This window comes from Monosiga brevicollis, genomic scaffold (genome assembly GCF_000002865.3).
Source record: "Monosiga brevicollis MX1 MONBRscaffold_36 genomic scaffold, whole genome shotgun sequence".
Taxonomy (NCBI): domain Eukaryota; class Choanoflagellata; order Craspedida; family Salpingoecidae; genus Monosiga; species Monosiga brevicollis.
Window position 1 is genome coordinate 246,974 of NW_001865073.1, and position 23,058 is coordinate 270,031.

Sequence of the window (23,058 nt, forward strand, 5' to 3'; positions counted from 1 at the left end):
TGCAACCGACCACATTGTGTGATAGTGTCTATTATTCCATGTTAATTGAGGCTCAGCATGTACACCCGTCGGAATTGGATTTATCGGGCGTGGGTTGCAGTTGGAAAGTGAAAGTCTCGATAGCGAAGAAGAGCCACCATCTCAGCGGCATCTGCCGGGCTCAGGAGCTGATTCAGTGTTGGAGTTGTTGCATTACAAATGACCAGATGTGAGTTTGCCGACGTGTGTGCACCTGGAACTTGTCGCCAGGCCTTGATGCGGGCATGTGACACCAGAATCTAGTGTGAATCCAGGCAAGTATGATCAGGCGTGGGGCGCCGGTGAGTCAAACCTAGCAAGAGCGTACGGATACACCTTGACGGGTTGGCAGTGCAACGACACTCACCACGTCGCGAACACGAAGGTGATGCACCCATGCCGTCTTCTGGCCCCAAAGGGTCGCTTGGCGACACAACCCATGCTGATCAATGAGGAGAACGGATGCGACGGGCACCGTTCGTCCAGTTGCGCGGACCGTGACTTCTCGACTTGGTTCAATCTACGTCGACAAGCGGACACGTGCATTAATTTTTAAACACTGGTGCTGGTGGGACCGCACTTTGACGACCAGGCTTGCCTCAGCTAGGGCGAGCTGGGTCGTTGGGTCGCTGGGTCGCTGGCACTCACCTCCACCACCAGCCCGGCAACTGCATGAGTGCGCCCTGATCTGTGTGGTGGGGGAGAAGGCGAATGAGTTTTTGAACATTATGGCGGGGTCGGCCGAGCCAAAGTACTTGTGCCAAAACCTACTGCCATTGGGAAAAAGGTAGCAGCTCGGGGCCAAGTGTAGCCGCACGCAGGGAACGGGGGTCGCACTGGCGATTGTGACGCCAAACGCGCAAGTCGGGAATATTTGTGCGATGCGGGTGCTTGGCTGGCGGGCCAGGTGCTCTCTCCGGATCATGGGTCAAGGCAGGTGGCAGGGAAGCTGGCCAGGTCGGGAGACTTGGCAACGATCCGTGGGATGACTCGATGGGATCTTGATCAGCTCTGTCCGCGTGTGATGAGGACGTGGGGCGGGTGCAGGCTTCATCCACGAGGGTCGGCGTGTCACGCACGAGCTCGCTGCTGGCCTCAGAGGGGAGCGTGGACCAGGAGCGGGCGGCTCGCAGGGATTCAGCTGCCTCTTGCGAAAGCGAATGATCCTGTGCGAGGCGGGCGACTCGCGAGACGCCGAGGTAGGTCGTGCAGGTTGCATCATCTGCCATCTCGCCATCAGCGTCATCGTCGACCGTCTCATCTGCACCAAGTTGGCGCTGGCCAGGGGGCCTTGCCAGTTGGGCCACGTGGGCGGCAGCAACATGGTCGGTTGCTCGGGGCAAGTTGGGCACTGACGCGGGCCATTCGCTTGCGGTGTCCAGGTTGGCCGGACCGGGAGAGAGGTCTTGCAGCTGGCCCGAGGCATCAAAACGTCCCGTATAGCTGTACCAATCGAAGGGTGCTTGGGCCAGTTGCGGCAGCGTTGTCAAAATTTGCGGGGCTCCCACGAACACGTGGCAGTCTTGCCCCGTGGCACACTCCTGCCGCGCTGCACCTACCCCCAGCATGATGCACGCATGCCCCGAGCGCCTCACCGATACCAACACCTTACTCCGACAAGCCGAGACCATCCAGCGCCATCATCCCAGGTCGCATTGTACAGCAACAGCCAGCAACCAGGTAGCAGCAGATACCGAGCGGATAGCAGCAGGTAGCGAGCAGATAGGGAGCGGATAGCGAGCGGATCGGAGCAGATAGCGAGCGGACAGCGAGCGGATCGGAGCAGACAGGAGCAGATAGCGAGTAGCAGCAGATAGCAAGACAGCAACAGACAGCAACGGATAGCGTAGCAGTCGATAGCAGTTAGAAGCAGTGAACCTTTAGAGCCGTAGAGCCTTTTTTCTGACAATCGCTGTGAAACAGCAGAAAATTCTGACATTCTGGCTCGCCTCTCACGTTGCCTTTGAGTTTTTCATTTTTTTTTTGGCAAAAGATTGAGGTGAAGCGACGGCGGCACAGCCTGAGGGAGCTGGATCAGGGAGCAAGGAGGGGCGGTGAACCATCGCCTAGCTCAGTGTTGTTTGCCGTGGTAGATGGCGTTGTTGCATGTTTTTTTTTTTTGGCTTTTTGGGGAAAAATTGGAGTCTCATTGAACCTTTTTCTTGACGGCTGCGCAGCTGAGCCACCCTTGATCATGCCGCCGCCACCGCTCCACCAGCTCATTGTGGCTTCTGTCGTGGGCGTGGCCACGGGATACTATATCTTTAATGAGCCCATGCAGGTGTGAATGTGTAGTGGTGTGGGACGTGTCTATCCTCGTTGCCGAAATACTCGTGGCGTCAGGATGAATGCTACACTCGTCAACCCCGCCCTTCTTGACCCTGCCATCGGAATTGACGGCTTGTTTGGTGTATTGGTGGGCTTTGTAGAAATGGCGTCGTGCACAGGACGAGCTTGCTGAACAAAGGGATGCCGAGCGCTATCGACAGCTCCAGCAGGCGGAGGAAAACAATGAGCTTACCGCGGACTCTGCTCAGTTCGGAGCGAGCAAGCCGCAATGAGAGCCTCACTTCCTTACGTGGTGTGGACATGGGCACAGAGCAGCAAGACCTATTTGTTGTTTGCACAATTTCCTTTGCCCGAGTATCCTTTTTTTTTCAGCGCACCATGTGCATGTTGATGTGTGTATGAACTTTGAGGTGCCCCTTTCTGCCGAGTTTTTTTTTTCATCGCACGTGACTCAGTGGGAGAGCGGTTTGACACACGCAGTCGGAAGAGTGTGATTCCTTTTTTTCCAAGTTTGAGAGGCCCTCAATTAGCAGGCAGATGGCTTGATGCTCCTGAAAGCTGAGATGAAGCAAGTGTTTCCGGTGCTTACTCAGGCTCGCAGCCAGGGTACACCATGGCCAGGTCACGCGATTGAGTGGCGATTTCTACTTGCGGCGCAAGAGAGCTTGCTTGTCCATTTCGGGGCCATTGTAGCTGTGGTGTGCAATATTGGCAAGTACCATGCGACGCGGGCGAATGTGAGCAGGCCGAAATTGAAAAAAAAAAAAAAAAAAGTGAAAAAGAAAAAAAGTGAAAAAGCTTAAACTTGACGCTGAGCCGTTTCAGCCTTTCTGCGCCACAAAGTGTTTGTCACATCACATGATGGCGAGAAGACCAACCGAGTGTTGAAGACGGCATCCCACAGCGGCCAGTACAGGCTGTAGTTGAAAGAGTTACGACGGCCTTTGCCTGCGCAGTGGTGGTAATAGTGGTTGTTGAGATCCCAGGTGCGGCCATCATGAGCAGCCACGGCAAAGATGGAGCTCAGAAAGCCAAACAGAGCATGGGCCAGGGGATGGATCGGGAAGAAGAGTGTGGGCAGGTAATGGCCGAAAGGACCCTATGTAAGAGCCGCCGCGTTGCATCAGGGTTACAACAAGGTCTCAAAATTTTGTTTGACCGAACACACGAGCAAGCGGGGGCAGGCAGGGAAGGCTGGTGACATTGGTAGGCGATACCTGGACAATCGCTTCGACCGGGTGAACGGCGTCTTGGCAAAAGGCAGTGGGCTCCTTGAAGGCATGATGATGGATGTGGATGGTGTCCCACATAAACTTGGACTCGTGCAACCAGCGATGCGTCACGTAGAACCTACGGGGTTGGGCGAGCGCGGTCAGTCGAGCGTACTACCAGCGTTGAGGACAGGATGCGCTGTTATGGCTGAAAAGAGGTGACGGGACCTACCAGGCATCAAAGAAGAACATGTAGACAAAGATGGAGCTGATGAACCACCAAACATTGTACTCGTGGCGCCCAAAGAAGTTGTAAGTCCAGACCAGTTTCTCGACATAGGCCATCCAGAAAACGGTGACGGCCACGACGGAGATGAGGGCGCCCACACCCAGCTTGACTTCGCGCCAAACCTGCGAAAGACCAACATGCACCACGATCTCGATGAGAAATTTCTTCAAGTCATGCAACAACCCCCCTCGCCTCTGAAGTGCTCTAGTAGCGATTCGATCGTGCCTGGGCGCGGCGAATCTGGAGTTGCTTGGGAGTGAGCTTGGTGCTCAGGATGCCATAGGGATGGGTCAGCTCGAAGAGGCCGGCGGAGCCAATGTAGAGGAACGTGTAGCCGAAGAACACGAGCACGGTGGCCATGGCCGTGTCGGAAAGATCCTCAAACTCCAGGAGGGAGCGAGTGATTTCCTTGCTCTGGGCCAAGGCGGCCTCAGAGCGCGAGGCAGAGAGGCAGAGCAGGGCCAGCAAGTTACAGCCGCGCTGAAGCCAGACGATTGCGCTCTCGGTTGCGGTCATGGTGCTGGTCTGGGTCGCCGATCTACACGTTCCGAGGGTTTGTGAGTGGCGGCACACGGGCATGAGGCCGTGAGCAAATCGAACCGACAACATCAGCACCCGCAGCCGCTGATGCCAAACTGCAAAGCACGTACCAGCCTCAAGAAGAAGAACGAATCGCAAAGCCGGGCGTTGTTGCTCTTGGACGACACACACACCGATACAGCCAAACGGACAGGAAAGGAAAATTCAAAAAAAAAAAAAAAAAATACCAAGCGAAGAGTGTGGAGGGAAAACCTTTTCAAAAGGGGCGTGTGGACGTGGAGCGCGCGTGTGTGTATGTGTGTGTGTGGGGCAGTGGCACGGGCCACAGTACCCACTTTCTTGTTATGCCTACATTGCTTGAAAGCAAAAGCCATTCGGTGAATTGTAAAAAGAGTATGACATTACATTTGGTAACAAGATGGGAGAAAGCGAAAAAAACGAGAGAGAAGAGATTTTCAAGTTTACATGTTAGAGAGGAGATTCAAGAATGTGCTGACGTTTTTTGAGCACAAGTCTCTCTTTTTTGTTTTTGTTGTCCGCCCCCTCCTTGTCGTGGTGCGCAAAGAGTTTGGGCGGGCGGCGGAGGATCGGGATCAAGAGGGGGCAGGGTGGCGGCGGGGGATAGATGGGGTGAGGCGTGTGATTTTAGGTGTGTTTGGAGCTTTGATGCACGAGTGACCTCTAAGACGTGTGGTGGTACCTTGGCGGTGCTGATTACTTGCCGGTCCGCGGTCGGCAAGGGCAGCCCAGCCAAGCCCCTGTCATTACCGCTGGCATGGGGTGCTGCTGCTCTCGCGATCAGACTTATGTCGACCCTGAAACAAACGCAACGGTCAAGTCCAAGGCCAAGTCAAACAGCCGCCGCCCCTCGAAGGTGCGTCGGAGGCGTCCTGCTCTCCCAGCCGCTGCGCAGCGGCCGGGCCGGCTACCGTTTCAATGCGCCCCTCACCTTGACTTGCCAACTTGCCCCCGCGTACGCAGCGCGAGCAACGACTCTCAGCAAACATTGCAAAGCAAGCCATCGAGTCAGCCGTCGCCGACATCGTGGAGGTACGCGGCGTTCCTTCACCGTTCCCAAACCAATCTTGAGGCCCTCCTCAATCAGTTTGCTTGTCCAACAGACACAGTTTATCGTAGATCCCAGCCCCGTTACCACCAAACCGCCCCTTGGTACGAGGCCTACCTTGGCATGGACCTTGTTTTGACATTACAATGTGATTATGACTTTGAAATGGGTGCCAGTTTCCTTTGCATCCTATCGCTTCTCGTCACGGTACATATTATTTTTGCTGTGTTGGCTCCGACCGTGCAGAGCGAAGCGGGTCCCGGCACCGACGGTTGAGCACTCGCCTTGATAAGAAGAAAAAATCGGGAACCAATCTCACTGGTGCATCAACAACTCCCGCCGATGACCAGCGCAACGGGGCAAACGATGGTGACGATGATGACGATGAAGGTTGGTCCAATGCTGTCTGTCAGGGCCTGTTGACATCTGGCTTGCTTCAACGGGATGGGTTCCTTTCATGCCTCCTCGTTCCCCCTTAGATTGGGTTTACCTCGACAAAGAGGACGAGGCCCGCGTTGACCGCCTGCTAGAGGTTTGAAGAGTTGCGCACACTCTCCTCGCACCTCTGCTCGATGGCTTTGCACCTTTGCGCCGCTTTCTCAGCCGTCGCTGGCTACCTCTGGGGCTTTTTTTTTTTTTTTTTTTTTGTGGGCAGACGGAGACGGGTCAGCGGTTCACCCGGACTGAGCTTCAGCAAATGCTAGCCGCTTTTAAAGAGAACGTACGGCCAACTTCCTCCAATTGTGATCCCGGCTGCAGACGTGTACAGCTCATGGGATTTTGCGTCATGCATCAGGACATGGTGCTGCCGCGCAGCTATTTCCATATTGTCTACTCCACTTATGCTCGCTTGGAGTCTCCGATGCTGGTGGATTGTATTTTCGAGCTCTTCGACCAGGATCGCAGCGGCAAATTTGAGTATGAAGGTAGGCTAGACTCTCGGGCAAGAAGGAAAAGCCTCTTTCCCTCGCAACGCCCTGACCCCGTCGATGCTGAATTCGCTTTAGAGTTTATCACCTTTCTGGGGGTGATGGTGCGGGGCAGTGCTGAGCAAAAGAGTGAATGGTTCTTTCGGCTTTATGATCGCAATGGGGATGGCCGGCTCACCAAGCAGGAAATGGTCGAATTTTTGACCAGCATGCCCCATAAAATGGTGAGTGGATCATGGCTTGGAAACACCGGCCCTCTCCACACAAAACCCTTGCCGGCTTTTCTGTGTGGCTGGACCACTGGTCCGTTTGCCTGTCATTGAAATCCCGATAATCATGGCGTGCCGTTAGATTGAACAAATTGTCCAGACGGAGCAGGCGCCCATGCCCAGTTTGGCCGAGGAGGTGCGGCAAACACGCACGCGCGTACTTCAAACCCACTGGCGTCACGCCCCAACCGAGTCGATGTCGTCATGGTCGTTGACCTTGTTATTATTGTCTGGGTTAGGATGAAGACGAAGCGGCAGAGGTCGCTGCCGAGGAACGCCGCCGTCACAGCGAAGCGCAGGAGGTATGATGCAACAGTGCTCGGGCGTTTCAACGAGGTACCCGTGTGAACGGATTTGCAAATCATGCAGCTCATGACAAACACGTGCGCTTCCTTCCCCTTCCTTTAGGATATTCAAGAGCAGATGCTTGGGGAAAGCCGCTCTTCACGGCGCAGCTCAGCAGCTTTGTTGCGCCAGGAAAAAGAAGATCGCCGTAACATCCAAGACCTGGTCGATGACATGTTTGACCAGATGGATGCCGGGGACAGCCTCACCATCGAGGTATCGACCTGCGCCTGTGTCAAGCCAACCACACCCCTTGTTGCTGTTTCGATTTGAAGCCCAAACTTGTTGCTCGTTATCACCCGGCGCGGCGGCATATCTTGCTCACAGTTGCTGTCCTCGTGCTTTCGTGATGCAGGACTTCAAAGCCCACGTGGCCACCTCGGATGTCCTTGGAACCTTCTTTCCCTTTTGAGATCCCTTCCCCTTCAAGGCGAAAGCCCGCTTGCGCGGACGTTTCTTGATAGTGCTATGTATGCTCACCCGTCGAGGCGAGGAACAGAAGCAGGGACCGGCTGCGCTGTTTCTTTTTTCGAACTTGTTGATAAGGCGCAAAAGGGGCGGCCCAATTCATGAATGATTTGAAGAAAACACATGGCAGAGCTATGAGCCATGCCCTTCCTTTCTGCTGATTTGGCGAGAGATGGCGAGTGGTGGGAGATGGGAGGCAGCCCTCGACGGCAAATTCCAGGATAGCAGCTATAGGAGCACTCTGGCAACAAACACCTTGTCTCTCTTGTCGACAAATCTTTCCCGCCAAAAAGAGATTGTCATCTTCCTCACGTCACAACATGTTTTGATGTGTGTGAATGTGAACGTTACAAAAACACAAGAACTTTGATGTAGACGCGCTTTTTTTTTCCTTTCTTTTTTTTTTTTTTTCCAAAAGGCTTTGAGGCTGCGTGGGCACATCTGCGCACCCGGCCGTGAAAGCATGGCCGTGCATTTGTGAACAGGAACAAGGGGCTCACAAAGCCATTTGATAGTCATCACTGGCTCCCTCTTAGGGCAAGCACGACATGGAGAGCCAACAACGGGATTATGAGGAGGAGATTCGGGACGCGTGCCGTGCCATCTATGGCAGTACGGTGTACGAGCGCAGGCAGGGAGGACAGCGTCTACGAAGCCTCTTCGATGATCGTGCCGTCCTGAGACACCTTGATGAAAACACTTTGGATATGGAGCACGCCACCGTTGGCTGGCCCTACATCGTGACGCACGTGATAGATGCGGCCGCCGAAGACATCAAGCAATGGCAAAAGCGGCTCGCCCAACGTCGCACCAACTCCCAAGCTGCCCTGGAAATCCTATCCTTGCTCTCCGATGTCCTGCTCAAGGCCGACGAGCGGCAACATCTACATCAAGATTGGATGCTGCGCACCGCCTACAAGACTGGCCTCAAGACCATGAAGAACCCAGCTGCATTTCTGCTCGGCTTTTTTAGTCACGACAGCGAGCCCGAATATGCGGCGCTTCTCAAGCATCACGGCGCACAGCTCCTCAACATATTAAATACACGCATCCTCAACATCCATCACTATGCCGATCGATGCAGTACCAAGCTCGTCATGCACACCGTTCGCTACATCACCCGCATGTTGAGCTACGATGATCGGGCTCAGCCTAGCCTGGAGTCCATGTACACCATTCGTGACTCCCACTGGCAATTTCTCGTCTGGACACTCTCCCAAGCTCCAGAGCGTCTCAGCGAGGCCCTGGTACAACAAAACCTCATGCTGGAGGTGGAGTCCTTCCTTGGCGACTGTCTCATTGCTCTACAAACACCGGGACTTGTCCATGCTCGGGGCGCCCGGGGTGCCGCATCTGCCATTGGCGGTGCTCTTGAGAGCACGCTGGCTTACGCCGAGCTGCTGGGGCGAGCTTCACAGGGTAGCCTTCTGAGGTTCATCGGGCAGCATGCCCAGAATATCGCGCCTCTTGTGAAGCAGTCTCGTCGTGCTGCTAGCGCCGTCGTGGCGTTGTGGCGACTCGGCTTTGTTGCGCGCAACTGTATCTTCGGTCTGACCGTAGATAAATTCACGCTGGACACCCTTTGGCGACCTGCCCTCGCACACTTGCAGTCACAGCACTTTTCGTCGCTGCATCATGCCAACAGCATGACGCCCTGGGTCCAAGTGATTGTCGATGCCGTACATCTGGCCGATGAGAGCGGAACAAAAGAGCGCGAGGCTGCACCAGATCAGGCACCACATTTTTGGTCTTCTTGCCTGGCCGCCTTGACAGAAACCGATCGGCGCGTCCCTTTCATGCTATGTGCTCGAGCCATGTGCCAGCGCCATCCAGATCACCTGTGGCGACACGCCGGCGCTTTAGTCCCGGCCCAACTCATTGCGAACCTGTCAGCAGTCATTCAGCACCAGCCCAGCAATGAGCAATTTTGGGCGCTTCAAGCGCTCCAGGCCATGCTCACGGCCGCGGCCAAGCAACAAGCTGCCGAGTCCGGGTCTAGGTGTGCAGGCCTGCAGGCCTTTTGCGGCAGTCTGGATGATTGGCAGCCTATTTTAACATTGATTGAGCAACGACTTCAAATGCATGGCCTCAACGATGATCAACGCACACAACTTTATGACGTACTCTGCCTTGCCACAGAGGTGGTGGGTGCGAATGCTCGCAGGATGGCTGCCAAAGTTGTACAGACCACCCTGGATCGTAAAGGGCTCGAGCACAGCCTTGTAAACGGACAATATCTCGCCATTCTGCAGCAACACGCATCATTGACCCTCGGCGAAGGTAACAGGACAAAACATAATACCATTATTTCATTCGCAATGCTTCACTCTGCATGCAAGCCTCGAGCTACCCCAGTCCTTCTCACTTGTGTATGCTTGCGACTTTGTAAACAACCACCCCCACCCCCAGGAGACAATTTGTGCCACATTGTAAAGCAGTTGACCACCCATCTGGATCCCTTGGCTGTATCAAGTCTCAGTCAGATTGGCAGTCGTGTGAGGTCCGTTGCTTGCTCTACGACTTGATTTGCCTTTTTTTTTTATTTATTTTGTTTTCTGTTGCAAGCTAACATATTGCATTTGATCTCGGTGTCCTTTGTAGCGGGGTTGGACTTGCCATTCTTGGGTTCTGCGGTCAACAGCTGAGCATCTACGACCTGCCGACGAATGTCTCGAAAAACTCGGCTGCCCCCACCCCAAATGCACGCTTGGAACGTCTTTACACCCTGAATGACCATCTCGCACCCCAGGCAGCCCATGGACACTCTGGCAGGCCCCATTATCGCAAGGGTCAATCAACACCCTGTGCTGCGCCTGCGGTTGCATCGCTCAGTGGTGCCCTATGGCTGAGAGCTCTGCAGTGTTTGTCGGATCAAATGTCCACGCTGTTGCCCGACGATGAACCAGATTTGCTCACCTCTCGTGAGACCACCTTCAAAACCACCGCATCAAAAGCAGCCTGCGTTGCAAGTTCTGTCAAGGCGTTGTCGAAGACGAAACCGATTGCTCGCGTGTTGTTGCAGTTGCTAGTTTGGGTGCGGGTCTATTCTTGGCCAGCTACGGGCTGCCTCGCTGATCATAGTGCCAATCTTGAAGGCATGCGCACAACCTTGGCGCGTGCAGCTAAGCACCTGGAGGACTGGATCAGCACGATGTCATCCGACACCTTGGTGACAGAGCGTCATTGGGTGCAAGCACTGGCTCTGCTGCATGTGCAAGATGTGACACAGGTGGCGGCGTGGCGAGGCACATACGACCCTTTGCAGCCTCCCAAACAAGAGCCAAGCACTTCTACACCGAACGGAACTTCCATGTACTTTGATCAAACACAATGGCCGAAGTGGCTCCAAAAGCTTGCAGCTACGCTCACTCATGCACTCGCTTCTCGACTTCACGACATCATGACTCTTCAAGACGAAGCCACGGCCATGTTCAATGCCATCCCGGCTTCGCAACCACAGCTTGACCCAGAGCTGGATATTGTCATTTCAGGTGCGTGGCCCTTGACGATTGCATAAACAGCGAAAAGGCTCAGGCAGGAAGCGAGGAAAGATGAAAGGGAAAGGAGTTGCGTGCCGTCTCACGCAAAGTATTTATAGGCGAAGATTCGGACGTACCACCGCACGCTATACGCCAAGCATCCCTGACTCCTCGACACCCGACTGAAGCACTACAGTTGGCAACACTCGATGTGTTGCATGCCTGGCGTTGTTCTGCCATTTTTAGCGGCCACGCTCAGGAACTAGCCGACCACATCATTCAAACCCTTATCGAAGTGGGCTTGGACGATGAAGAAGCGCCTGTCAATGTGACCGTGTGCATCAGTCGCAGCCTTCTCATGCATACGTTTCCTAATGAGGCCCGGCGAACGGAGGTCGCCTTGAAAATTCTGCACTGTGTAGCCCTCGGGGAAGAGTCGCTATTGGACGACACCTTTGAACCGAACATGATCAGCACCCTTTTGCAACTCCTGGCTCTCGCAGTTCCACATGTCATTCGAGCTTCTACAGAGCCGGGGGCGGCGCCTGATCTGAAGATGGCGCTCAACGAGTTTAAGCAGCGCTTTTTTGCCAATAAACGTTTTTGGCGCAGTGCCCTCAAATCCCAGCGCAGCAAACTGGGTCCCGCCGAGCGTGTTGCCGTTGTCGAGGTGCTGGCAAAATGTGTGCAAGCAGATCCGGTTCGACGTTGGTTGCCAGCTCAAGGCGAGACTGAAGTGCGACCTTTGGCAGAGCTGGCCGCCGTGTCACGCGACAAAAATGCCGAAGTTCGACTGCGTTGTGCATCAGTGCTAGCTGAGCTCGTTGGTCAACTGCCTTTGCCTTTTGCCGATGAACTGATTAAAGAGGTGAGGTCATGCCGACTGGTGGCACAGACTGCTGCTTTGTCTGCTGCGTCTCGCACTGACTTTGTTCCCCCAGCCCTCACATTTTCCCGTTTATGCCTCTCACCTTGTGTGTCTTTGCCAGATATGCCGTCAGCAAAAGCCTTTGCTAAACTTGAGCAATGGTGAAGCCATAGACGATTTGCCGTTCATCTACATGGGCGAGGAATGCCCTGAGAACGACTTGCGGTACAAGCACATCATTCGCATGTACCGCATGTCTGCGAGCGTCACCTTTGCCAAACTACTGCCTCAGGCTCCACAGCGCCACTGCGAGCTTTTATATTTTGTTGTTGGGCTTGGCCGTGGGCGTCTGAGCCGTTTGGTGGAGAGGCTGCTGGCTTGGCTGGGACGAGAATGGGCCTGCTCACCCGAGGCCATTGTTCGAGCCAATGCCCAGTATCTCTTTTGTCGCTGGATGGAGCATAACCTCTGCTTTGACGTGCTGGCTGACACGCCTGAGTGGCGTACACCATTCCTGACCTTTCCTGTCTGGCTCCTCCGCGACTGCTCCGGTGTGGAATGCTGCAAAACTATCGAGGTTTGCCCGGCAGCCTGCACATGGTTGATGCGTGATATTTACGTCGTGCCGCTTACGCTGTTGCCTCGGCCCCCGCGCTTTAGCTATTTGCGGAGCGACGAGCAGAGCCGCGTTCACAACGCTATGCGTCGTTGATACTCCCAGCCTTTCGAGCCTTTTGCCTCGAGTTTCGTCCTCAACTGTTGGCCGCCATCATGGTGCGAGGGCGGGAAGCAGAAATTCAGCCCATGTGTGCTGCTCTTGCAGAGCTGACCCAAACCGAGTACGTGCTCAACCCTTTAGTCTATGTTCTGCTAATTGTCCGGATGCCTGAGGAACGCAAGTGTTTTGTTAGCCGTTGCTCCATTTTTTTTTTTTTTTTTTTTTTTTTTTTTTTTTTTTTTTTTTTTTTTTTTTTTTAGAGAGAGTTGGCTTGCTTGGGACGGATTGGGGTCATGCCTCCTCACACCACCACGATCTCTGCTCAAACATTAGCGTGCCAGCTATGGCCCGCGCCTGTTTTCAACGCCTCTCTGCCATTGTTTATACAGTCTCGGATGAGCGCAGTGCTATTTTTAGCCGCGTTCTGCCCAAGCTACTCGACGTAGCTGAGGGCGAGCCACGGCGTATGCTTCAAAAAAGCATTCCCGCCGTTGTGCGCCACGTCATCCAGCTGGTGGCCTGGGACAACGATGATGGGCTTCTTCCGCAAGGCACAGCACGAGTCCCGCTTTTGATGGCTCCCTTGATCTCTTGCAGTGCCGACATCGCGTGTTCCATCAAAAGCAAACTTGACACAAGCTCGTCGGATACAGCGAGTGACCTATTTCGGAAAAGTATTCCTACTCTAGCGCAAATCATGGCAGACACTGCAGACCGCATTCTTCAGGCGTTTACTGTGGCTCACCTGTTGGATGCCTCCCTGCACTTGCATTTTGTCTGCATTCAAAGCAACCTGGGGCTGCACCGTCTGCTCTTTGACAAAGGACCTCGTGTGGTGGGCCCAGACGTGATTTTCCTTGCCGTCAGCGCCATTGAAGCTCTCGTGCGCCATCGCTACTGGCCAGCCATAGCCGCCGTAGCCGGTGCCCGCTGTGCGGAGCTACTGGACTCTATCATGTTGTTGGCCATCTCGAATTGGACAGATAAAAAACCTGCCCGGCCCAGTCGAAGTACCCGAACGAGCTCGAGTTCGTCCGGCACGAGCTCACCCAGCAAACAAAGAATCGCGGGCGTTGCTGAGCGCACGTGGGTGCCCACGCTGGCACTTCGCGTCTACTACTGCATGTTCGACTTGCTGCATTCACCGGGGGTTGACAACGAGACGGAAAAGATCTGCGCCAACTTGTCCAAGGAACTCTTTGATGCTGGCCACGCCGCTGGTGATCTTCTGCGTAATGATTTTGGTGTACTTTCCATGCTTCCTCTGGTTCCAGAGCGAGCGGCCTTGCATCAAGCCCGTGAAGCTCACATGACGTTGAAGAGATCAATCACGTCGCGCTCTTTGGCCACTCAGCAGTTTGTGAGTCTCACCCAGCTGTATGGGCTCGAGCAACGAGGCCTTTCAGAGTACATCAAGCTTCTTCAAACGGCAGTCGGCGCCATCGACTCTGGGTTGCAGTATCAGCTTCTGCAGATTTTGCTCGGGCACCAAGCCGCGCGGCGGCCCAGGCCAGCGCCCGAGCCAGCCACACTTGCACGCTGCCTTGCATTTCTTCAACCAGCCACCATGACCTTCGCCGGTTGGCCCATGAAACAAATGCCCACCGTCATGCCGCGGGAGTTGTCGAGCGTTTGCTCTTCGCTACTGGTCCACACATTCAAGGTTCTTTGGGACTCAGACAGCCTTGCTGGTGTGAGTGCCAGCCGCGTCGTTGCTGCCTTAATCCGCTTAGCTGCTTGTCCCTCGGTTATACTGCAGTCCCGTGACTCGACAACCAGAGATCGTCCAGCCGACCCAGCCATATCTTCGACTTGGGATCGCCTTCGCTTTTTTCGACACCGGCGTGATACAACTCAAGTCAATAAAATCTTGGACTCGCAGTGGCTTGGATTAATGGCGCACTTTCCAGCCACTCTTCGCCCGGCACTTGCCGACCCCGTGCTGGCCTCTTTCAATCCCAAATTATGGAGCCAAGGTGATGAACCCTTTGATGTGTGGATTCGGACCCGCGTGAGCTGCCTTGTTGCTGCTGCGATGCATTTGCGTTGGGCTGAGGAGGAGAGCCCCCTCGCTGCTTTTGCGTGTATCCTTGACCTGGTGGCTCTCAGCTCGGGCCTGGCTCGTGACATTTTTCCGCTGGTATTGCAAGTGCAACTTCTCCATGACCCCCACCACAACACGCGGTCTGGCGTTTCGCGGTGTATTGCAGCTGTGTTTGCAGGCCTATTAGCAAATGATACCCCAATGCTTCGTGAGCGAGCTGCTTTCGTATTAGAGGTCCTGGAGTGGCTGCGCAACACTGACCACCCTGAGCGCACTGCAGGCATGGGTGCACCGCCTCATAAGCGAGCCAAACAAACGATACCCACCAACGAGTTTTGGGACCGCCTTTCATGGCTGGACATTGACTTTCGGCAAGCAGCACAGGTCGCCCGCGTCCTCGGGTTGCAGCCTTTGAGCGTGCTTTATCTTCAGCTTGCATTAGAGGTCGAGCATGTCGAGCCGCTCCACGCCAGCTTCCTCAACACAGCCTCGGCCAGTCCCAACGCCATCGCTGCCAACAGCACGCCGTGGACCACATGGTTGACAGCTATAGATCGAGACCTCCTCTTCCAGAGCTACCGCCTGATGTCACAACAAGATGACCTCCTGCATGTTGCCAATCCCATGCGACAGATGGATCGAGTCGGCTACTTTGCTGCGCTAGGTCAGGACCTGCTCTCTGCAGGCGCTCTGCAGCGCCTGCAGCGAGAGTCGCCCTCTCCACAGCATGTGCAAGAGACGGCTTGGGCTCTGCAGCGTGTGGGCTTTACCTTGCCCGCCGATGCACTGATGCAGCAAGTGACTGACCCACAAGCGGTCGGCTATCGCTCTCGCCGAGCTTGGGAGCAGGCTCAGTGGGCTTCCGATCCCGTGAAAGAATTGCTTCAGGCGCCCGACGACTCGCATTTGGACGGGACCATTTGCCGTCTGCTAACGGCTGTCGCAAATGGCGCTCCCCACAAGACCATCGTGGAGGTCGGGCAAGCCTCCGAGTTACAGCGACTCTTGGATGTGACTTCCGGCCTCAATGTTGCCATTCTGCCCATCGTCGGGCACATGGCCCTACTACACGAACTGGCCACACTGCTTGACGGCCAACTTGTTCAGACACCGTTCAGCGAGGCGTACTCTGATCTGCCGCATCAAAGCCTGCGCCTGCGCTCGCGCCTTGCGCTTGCAGCGATGGCTGGGCCCAACCCAAATCTTGACATTCTCTCAAAGGGCTACGCTGAGTTGGTTCAGGTTTTGCGGGAGCACGGCCGCTTTCATGATGCCCTGGCCGCCACTGAGGACTGGCGCCGCATGGAGGCCCGGACCGGTCCCTCGGGCTGGCAAATCCCCTTTGGCTGGCTGATTCAACAGGCCGAGTGCTATTGGGATCTGGGAGCAACTCAGCTTGCGATCCGCCTTGTTGAGCATGCGCTCGACGATAAGGACTACAGACCCGCAATGACCGCCAGTTGCCAGGCACAGGTGCGTGATCTCAGCGCACAAGCACAATCTCAACTCAGAAGGGCTATGATTTCAAAACCACCCTATCGCACTGGGCCGGTGGGCATGTATGTCTAGGCCCTGACCTTTTTGGGAAGCAAGTACGGCCAGCTACAAGCCAAGGCCCCTGAAGTCCTTGTGAATGAGGTGTTTCAGAAGGCCATCGCTGCCAGCACTGAGAGCACTGATGCAAAGGTTTGAAGTGATGCCTCGCAGTCTAAATGAAGAACTGGCTCTTGATGGTTTTCGGACTTGGTACCTCTGGCTAAGTGCCCATGTCTGTTCGCTTCCCTTTTTGACTCTGCTACCTGCCCCCGTCCGAGAGCGTTAGGACAATTGCCGGGCCTATCGCGAGCTGGCTCTTTACGCTAACCGCCAGTGCCAAGCGATGGCGCCCTATTCGGCCGACGTGCATCAGGAGCGCATTGAAAGCGAAAACAAGCTTTTAAAAACTCACCGGCCGGATGTCGCTCAGCTCTCCAAAGAGGAAGCGCGGCGTGTCGCCCGACGAAAGGTAAGTTTCCCAGCCCCGTTCCCTGACCCGGGTGTTTTGGCACGTCAACATACAGAAAAGTGCCTATTTTGTTTACCCTTCTTACTGTCTCATACGGCGCGGCTGCAGCGCCAAATCGAGTGGGATAGAGGCATGCTTCAGCGCCGCGAGCAGCTCCGCCAACAGCTTTTGTGCCACGCGGCCACTGGATATTGCCATGTTCTGGCGTATGATGCCGAAGAACACGAATGTGCGTTTCGACTATGCTCCCTTTGGCTTGACAACTGCGATAACGCAGACGTGCAAGCAATATTGGAACGATGGACCGGCATGCAAGATACACACGCTCAGCTACCAGTACAGGTCTGGGCGGGCTTCCTAGATCAGCTCTCGGCACGGTGAGTTGTATGAGTTGGAGCGCTGCATCGAGAGGCGGCGCCGTGAATTTGCAGGTTACTGCGCTTTTACAATCACACTCGGCTCATTTCACGCTGTTGTATGGGGACACATAGACTTCAAGGCCAACAAGATTTCGGCTCGGCTCGGCGTTTTCAGGAGCTTCTGGAGCACGTTCTGATTGGTACAAGTAGCATCTACCCCTACCAAGCCATGTGGAAGCTCAAGCTTCTGAGCGATCCGGTCAGTGCTGCATGGCGCCGGCTATTTCGCCAGTGTTTTGCGCGATGGATGTCTCACGAGTTGAAAGGTGGCTTTGCAACACCGGATATCCGAGCAGTTAAGGTGACATCTTTGACCGGTCCCTTTCCTCACTTGCGACCGTGTTTGTTATATCATAGACGGGGAGCATGGCTCAAGAACGCAAAGCAAATCGCATTTGGGAGTCGTTACGAAGTCCGTACTTGCACCTGGCAAATTGGCGTGCCCGTGGATGCTCAGGCGCTCTCTAATGGTTGGCGGATCATGATGTTGCATAGAGACGGGTGATCGTTTGAGAACGCTGTTGGATGCTTGCGAACGCGTTCACAAAGCATACCTTAAGGTGAGCCTCAGGGCAGTGCCCGGCACCAGCAGCAGAGAAAGGGTCTTTTAACCGGTATTTTTTACTTCCCCTCCCCCTCCCCCCACCCACCCGCCCACCTTTGCATGCAGTTGGCCAGCGTCGACTATGAAAAGAATGTATCTTGGGAGCCGTCAGAATTGAAAGAGCTGTCAGCTTTATTCGGCGACATGCATCTTCCCCCAACGGTGCGCAGGCGCCGATACTTTGGCTTGAGCTCCCCGGCACTGGTCTGAATGTGCCTTTATGCCGACTCGTGAACTTAGATGCCCATTGCCACGGCGAGTTTGCCGCTGCAGCCCTCCTTTGAGGTTGCGCACCTTGAACAGTTTCCAGGATTGGATCACTTTGAGCTATCGCTCTCCTTTGCTGGGGGTGCAAATCACCCCAAGATTCTAGAATGCCGTGGCTCTGGTAGGTCAGCCTTCGCACCCCACACCGCTTTGACATTTTCACCGCACGACCGATGCTGCATGATAAGCATTCTGAACGATGGTAACCGTCGTGGTGTGCGTCTTGACTGGCTCCGCTTGCATGCTTCTTTGCGATGGCAGATGGTCGTCTTTATCGACAGCTTCTCAAAAACAATGACGACACGCGTCAAGACGCCACCATGCAGCAAGTTTTCTGCCAGCTAAACAGTTGGCTTGCCCGCGACGTCGAGTGTCGTCGGCGGTTGCTTCACGTTCGCACCTATAACGTGAGTTCCACTGGCATGTGCCGAAGCGTTGTTTGATGGGTCTGTTACGTCACTGGTGCGCGTGCGCTCAGTCCCAAGGCTTCTCAATTGCCGGCAGGTGGTACCCTTGGGGCGCCGGGTGGGCGTACTTGAATGGGTGCAAAACACGGTTACATTTGGTGATTGCTTGGTCAACTCCAATAACGCCTTGCACAAACGACACGGTCTTCCCACAGACTGGGACTCGCGTCGCTGCCGCGAGCACATGCATGAAGGCAGGTCTTAGGATGGCTCTTGTCGCGAGGAACCGGCCACGCAGGGGATTCCGTTCCTCATCCAACTTGTGGCATTTTTTTTTGCTCTGGACCTAGATCACCACCGTGATACAAATTCGCGCCTGAAAGCCTTGCAAGAAGTGTTTGAGCACTTTCACCCTGTTTTTCGGTGTGTTCAGCACGAAGAGAGGATGGAGTGGAATGATATTCCGGCTGCACGCTCGCGCATAGTCTGATCCACTCATGTGTTGTTGGCTTAGTCGATTCTTTACGGAGAAGTTTGCGGACGCGTACACTTGGTATGACGCCCAAACACGATACACACGGAGCGTGGCCGTGGCCAGCATCGTCGGCTACATTCTTGGCCTGGGTGATAGGTATGGTGAAGAATGGAGCATTGCCTGGCCTGTGCTGATCTGTATAACGTGTACTCGCGTGGTGCAGTTGCAGAGTGCTCATACTATTTGCACCCACCAACGGCAACCCTGGCTCACAGGCACCCCAACAACCTGTTGATGGACTCAACCACGGCAGAACTTGTCTTGATCGATCTGGGCATTGCCTTTGAAGGAGTAAGTTGTCGGCCCGCACCAGCGCTTGTCGTGCCTGCCACAAGATCGAGAATCTTTTAACCCCATCGTGTGCCATTGCGTAGGGACTTTTGCTCCCGATTCCCGAGCGCGTTCCCTTTCGCCTAACGCGCGACGTCATTGATGGCATGGGGATCGCAGGCACGGAAGGAACTTTCCGTGCGTGCTGTGAGCTCGCCCTGGGCATGCTTCGCAAAAACGAGGTAAGATTGTGTCGACGACGCTGCACATTGCACAGTTGAGTGGGACAAACCTGGTGTGCTCTGCCAATTTCTCACACTTGACCGTCGCTCCCAAAACACGTGTGACGGCGTGGGCACAGGAATCCGTCATGTCCGTGTTGCAGGTGCTGCTCTTTGATCCTTTGAGTGATTGGTCGATCAAAGTTCGCAAGACGACGCAACACCAAGTGCGCCGCGAAAAGTGTAAGACCGCTGCTTCTCCATAAGCCACAATGTGGTGAGCTAATACGAGCGGCCCGCGGTGTATCTCAACACGTGCTGTTCCTTAGCCAAGGAACCTGCGGCCTCGGTCGTGCAAGAAGATAGCACCTCACTCGAAACCTTTGCTGCCCGCCGTGTCTTGTCTCGGGTATGTTCTTCTGACCACGTTAGTATCTGTCCTTTCCACGCGCAGCTCACGGATGTTGATGCTGTACACACTAGATCCAAGCGAAACTGCGAGGTGTTCATATTGCAACACCATTGGGTCTTGAAGGACACGTGGCTGTTCTCATCCAAGAAGCCACCGATCTGACCAATCTGGCATCGATATATTCTGGCTGGCAGGCCTGGATTTGAAATAGATTCAACGACAGGATTACTGAGCTAATTGTGTATGCACGCATTCAAACTCTAGTCGGCATGCCATTCAGTGCCGAATATATCAAAAATTACGTGGTATTTTTTCTGCCTTTTTTGTGCATTACATGATTATGACCCCCCAGAAAATCTCATGCTGCATACTTGTGACCCTTGAGTTTATATCGAATAATGGTTGCACCAATCGGGAGAAGGCAGCTTCGAGCCCCGGCGCCCGCGCACAGTTAGTTGCTCAGTGACTGAGACACTTAACTCGAAACTCAGATGAAACCTCGAAGGACAAAGAGCTGAACGAGAGTTTGCGCCAGCGTTGCAAAAACCATCCCTCTCATTCACAATTATGGTTCAATTATAACACTTGCTACTATTGAAAAGATGCGAGTACACACGCTCGAGCACAGTACATGATATTTTTGACACGGCTCGCAACAATTGACTATTCGCAAAGCCAGTTAACATCATGTTTATTCACATGTCAATCAAGTTGCGAGTTGCGCTTGCTGCTCATCACCCCGAACAAAGAGTCATTCGTTTAAGCATCTGTGATGCACCGCAAGATCGGCGTCGCGACGTGAACCTCAGGAGTCGTTTAAACCAGACTGCTTGCTCGAGAGTTGTTGCGGGTCAAGCCCCCGACACTGCTTGCCCGCGAGTGAGGCTTGTACAAGGGATTCACGCTCTCATTGTTGGGCATGTCAATGACGGCCCCGTTGTCAGCACTATTGCGCACCACGCCGGTTTCGTATGCTGCAATGGCTGAAGAGTATAGGTTCATGTATCCTTGATCTGCAGGCTCTGATGCAATGCTGCTGCACGCACTTGAACTGCGCTTCGAGGGTGGGTTGCTTGTTCGCAGGGTCTCCACGCGATTGATGCTGTTGGCGTCAGGGAGGGCCTGGTCGGCGTACAACAGCTGATCACCACGGCCGACCAGAGGCAGGTAGGTGGCCTCGGGGGAAGCAAAAGTGGTGGGGGCCGAGTCGTTCGTGGTGACCGTGGGCATGCTGGACGCCAGGTCGGCCAGTTCACTGGCCTCGCTCACTGATGTCAATTGAGGAGCAGGGTGCCCGTGGTGTGACGCTCGCGGTGACTTGCTGCGGCGAGGCAGAGTCGATGCTGGGGCATCATAGTGACTAGACGCGAGCGAAGCGGCTTGTGGCCGCTCATAGCCGCTATTGGCGCTCACCGGCCGCGACGACAGATGCGGTGGTGCCTGCAGGGTGGGGCGTGGGGCCACAGGCGGCGGCAGTGGCGATACGGCCGTCGAGGACAAGGCTGGGGTCAAGGGCGGCAAAGGGGATTCCGTTCGCACAGGCTTTTCATAGCCTGCAGAGGTGTAAGCACTCGTGCAAAGCGAGGCATCACCGGACATCGGCCGAGGGATTTCGTAGGAAAAGTTTTGGCTGATGGCAAAGTCTTCGAGACGATTTACCACCTCGCAAAACCCCGGGCGGCTCCTGGTCTCCTCTGCCCAGCAGTCGCGCATCAAGGCGTAGAGGGCCGCTAAGGCAGGTACGTACCAAAGGTTGTGTAAAAACGAAAATGAGCGACAATGTCTTGCACAGAACAGCTGGCACTTGGTCACGGCAATTCCCAGCAAGGTTGTGACCAGGCGCTCAAAACAGCAAGCCGGTTACGCACACCTACCGGGTGTTTGTGTGGGTTTCTCCAGGCGGTAACCAGCAGCCACGTTGATCCAAACTTTCTGATTCGACATGCCGTCATACGGCAAGGCGGCCTTTGTCTCAATCTCATACAGAAGGATGCCCCAACTCCAGACATCCGAGGCTTGTGAGAACTTGTGCTCCTCGAGCGCCTCTGGGGCGGACCACCTGCATGGGTTGACCATTCCAGTGGCGGAAAGGGGTGAGTGTGTGCGGGCAGGTATAGTCGAGGGGCAAAAAGGGCCCAGAAGATTTCGCCCAAATAGCGCTCATGTGCTGCGAGATGGGGGTGATGCACGCGAGACAAAAAAAAAAAAAGGACCAACCTGACAGGGACGGCACCACCCTTGGAGGTGTAGTACTCTGAGTCGGCCTCAGCTTGTCTCGTCAAACCCAGATCGGCAATCTTGCCCCTCAGCTCGCTAGACAGGAGCACGTTACGAGCCGCCACGTCGCGATGGACGACACCTGATGAAGGACAGGAACAGGGGCAGGCCTCAGGGTGAGACGCACACTCATCCCATGCTTTGGTGGGCAGCGACCACGCTTGTATCAACTCGTCAACATACCGCGCCCTGCAAGGTAGGCCAAACCCATGGCGGCGTCCAGCGCCATTTGAAGTCGCTGTTGGGGTGCAGTGTCGTTGTCGCGCAGGAAAGACTGCAGACTGCCATGCTCGCAATATTCCATGATCATGATTACGGGCTGATCCTTCGTGATGACACCGTGCAGGCGCACAACGTTGTCGTGGTTGAACTGAGCCATGAAGGCGGCTTCGCGCGTCTATGGGCGAGAGTTGAAATTGATCAGATTTGTCAAACAGCAGCTCTTTCCACAAAATTCATAGCGGTTGGTAGCACCTACCAGCTCAATGAGTGCCTCATCCGACTGCGTTTTAAGAATTTTGACGGCCACCAAGAAGCCTGGTACACCTATTATCGAGGACACGCAGGAGCAGAAAAATCCTTGTCAATAAATAAAAGAATTAGAAAAAGAGGGTTGAGCCTGCAAGTCGAACTCATACTGCCACATACCCGACATGATATTCTCCTCCAGCAGAGCTTTGGACACGATGCCCCAATGGCCACTGCCCAACGTCTGTGGCACAAAAAAAACAAGCGAACCAGTCCAGATTCAAAGAGTCAGTGTCAGTGAGCTCCGACTGGATGAGTGCAGTCAGCACATTTTTAGATTGGCGTCCCTTTTGCATTGCTCACGTACTTCCAGTACTTTGAGATGTCGTCGCTCCACTTCGCGTGGTACCACAAGGTCTCCTTCGCCTTCAAGCTGGTCCTCCAATTCTTGTAAGCGATCCGCAAAGTTGTAGGCCTTGAGTTGGCGATAAGTGCGGCTAACGGAAAGGAAGTCCACAATGTGAGGATTCGGGATCTTTCAGCAAATAGCGTCGAAGTACGAAGCGTGCGCAGAGTGTGTGTGTGTGTGTGTGTGGGGGGGGGGGGGGGGGGGGGGGGGGGGTGGCCCCCCCCCCCCCCT

General features: G+C 54.7%; 4 protein-coding genes across 4 annotated transcripts in view; 1 reads left to right on the plus strand and 3 right to left on the minus strand.

Annotated features, from left to right (window-relative positions):
* Positions 1–785: 785 nt before the first annotated feature.
* Positions 786–1,586, minus strand: MONBRDRAFT_12226 (uncharacterized protein; the record flags this gene model as incomplete). The annotated part of the gene is made up of 1 exon (XM_001750068.1): positions 786–1,586. The coding sequence occupies one exon, from the start codon at positions 1,584–1,586 to the stop codon at positions 786–788; it is 801 nt and encodes a 266-aa protein (XP_001750120.1).
* A 1,520-nt stretch (positions 1,587–3,106) lies between these two features.
* Positions 3,107–4,323, minus strand: MONBRDRAFT_39006 (uncharacterized protein; the record flags this gene model as incomplete). The annotated part of the gene is made up of 4 exons (XM_001750069.1): positions 3,107–3,406; positions 3,525–3,657; positions 3,751–3,929; positions 4,153–4,323. 4 exons carry the CDS (start codon positions 4,321–4,323, stop codon positions 3,107–3,109), a joined length of 783 nt encoding a protein of 260 aa, XP_001750121.1.
* Positions 4,324–5,122: 799 nt separating this feature from the next.
* Positions 5,123–19,879, plus strand: ATM (uncharacterized protein; the record flags this gene model as incomplete). The annotated part of the gene is made up of 36 exons (XM_001750036.1): positions 5,123–5,221; positions 5,329–5,397; positions 5,469–5,517; positions 5,660–5,803; positions 5,893–5,945; positions 6,069–6,134; positions 6,210–6,339; positions 6,421–6,566; positions 6,694–6,747; positions 6,851–6,913; positions 7,020–7,172; positions 7,961–9,704; positions 9,834–9,924; positions 10,026–10,345; positions 10,838–10,915; positions 10,946–11,012; positions 11,150–11,771; positions 11,893–12,348; positions 12,432–12,610; positions 12,823–16,006; positions 16,103–16,219; positions 16,356–16,538; positions 16,594–16,880; positions 17,030–17,156; positions 17,315–17,369; positions 17,453–17,517; positions 17,628–17,723; positions 17,802–17,949; positions 18,090–18,235; positions 18,333–18,489; positions 18,586–18,658; positions 18,750–18,866; positions 18,986–19,061; positions 19,145–19,282; positions 19,402–19,488; positions 19,745–19,879. 36 exons carry the CDS (start codon positions 5,123–5,125, stop codon positions 19,877–19,879), a joined length of 9,774 nt encoding a protein of 3,257 aa, XP_001750088.1.
* A 610-nt stretch (positions 19,880–20,489) lies between these two features.
* Positions 20,490–23,058, minus strand: part of MONBRDRAFT_29610 (uncharacterized protein) — a gene marked incomplete at both ends in the record, with an annotated part of 6,628 nt that continues 4,059 nt past the window's right edge. The window contains 7 exons of the mRNA XM_001750070.1: positions 20,490–21,403; positions 21,548–21,732; positions 21,891–22,032; positions 22,134–22,347; positions 22,429–22,496; positions 22,599–22,662; positions 22,786–22,953. Of these exons, the coding sequence (XP_001750122.1) occupies positions 20,490–21,403; positions 21,548–21,732; positions 21,891–22,032; positions 22,134–22,347; positions 22,429–22,496; positions 22,599–22,662; positions 22,786–22,953 (1,755 nt within the window). The remainder of the gene's footprint in view (positions 21,404–21,547; positions 21,733–21,890; positions 22,033–22,133; positions 22,348–22,428; positions 22,497–22,598; positions 22,663–22,785; positions 22,954–23,058) is intronic.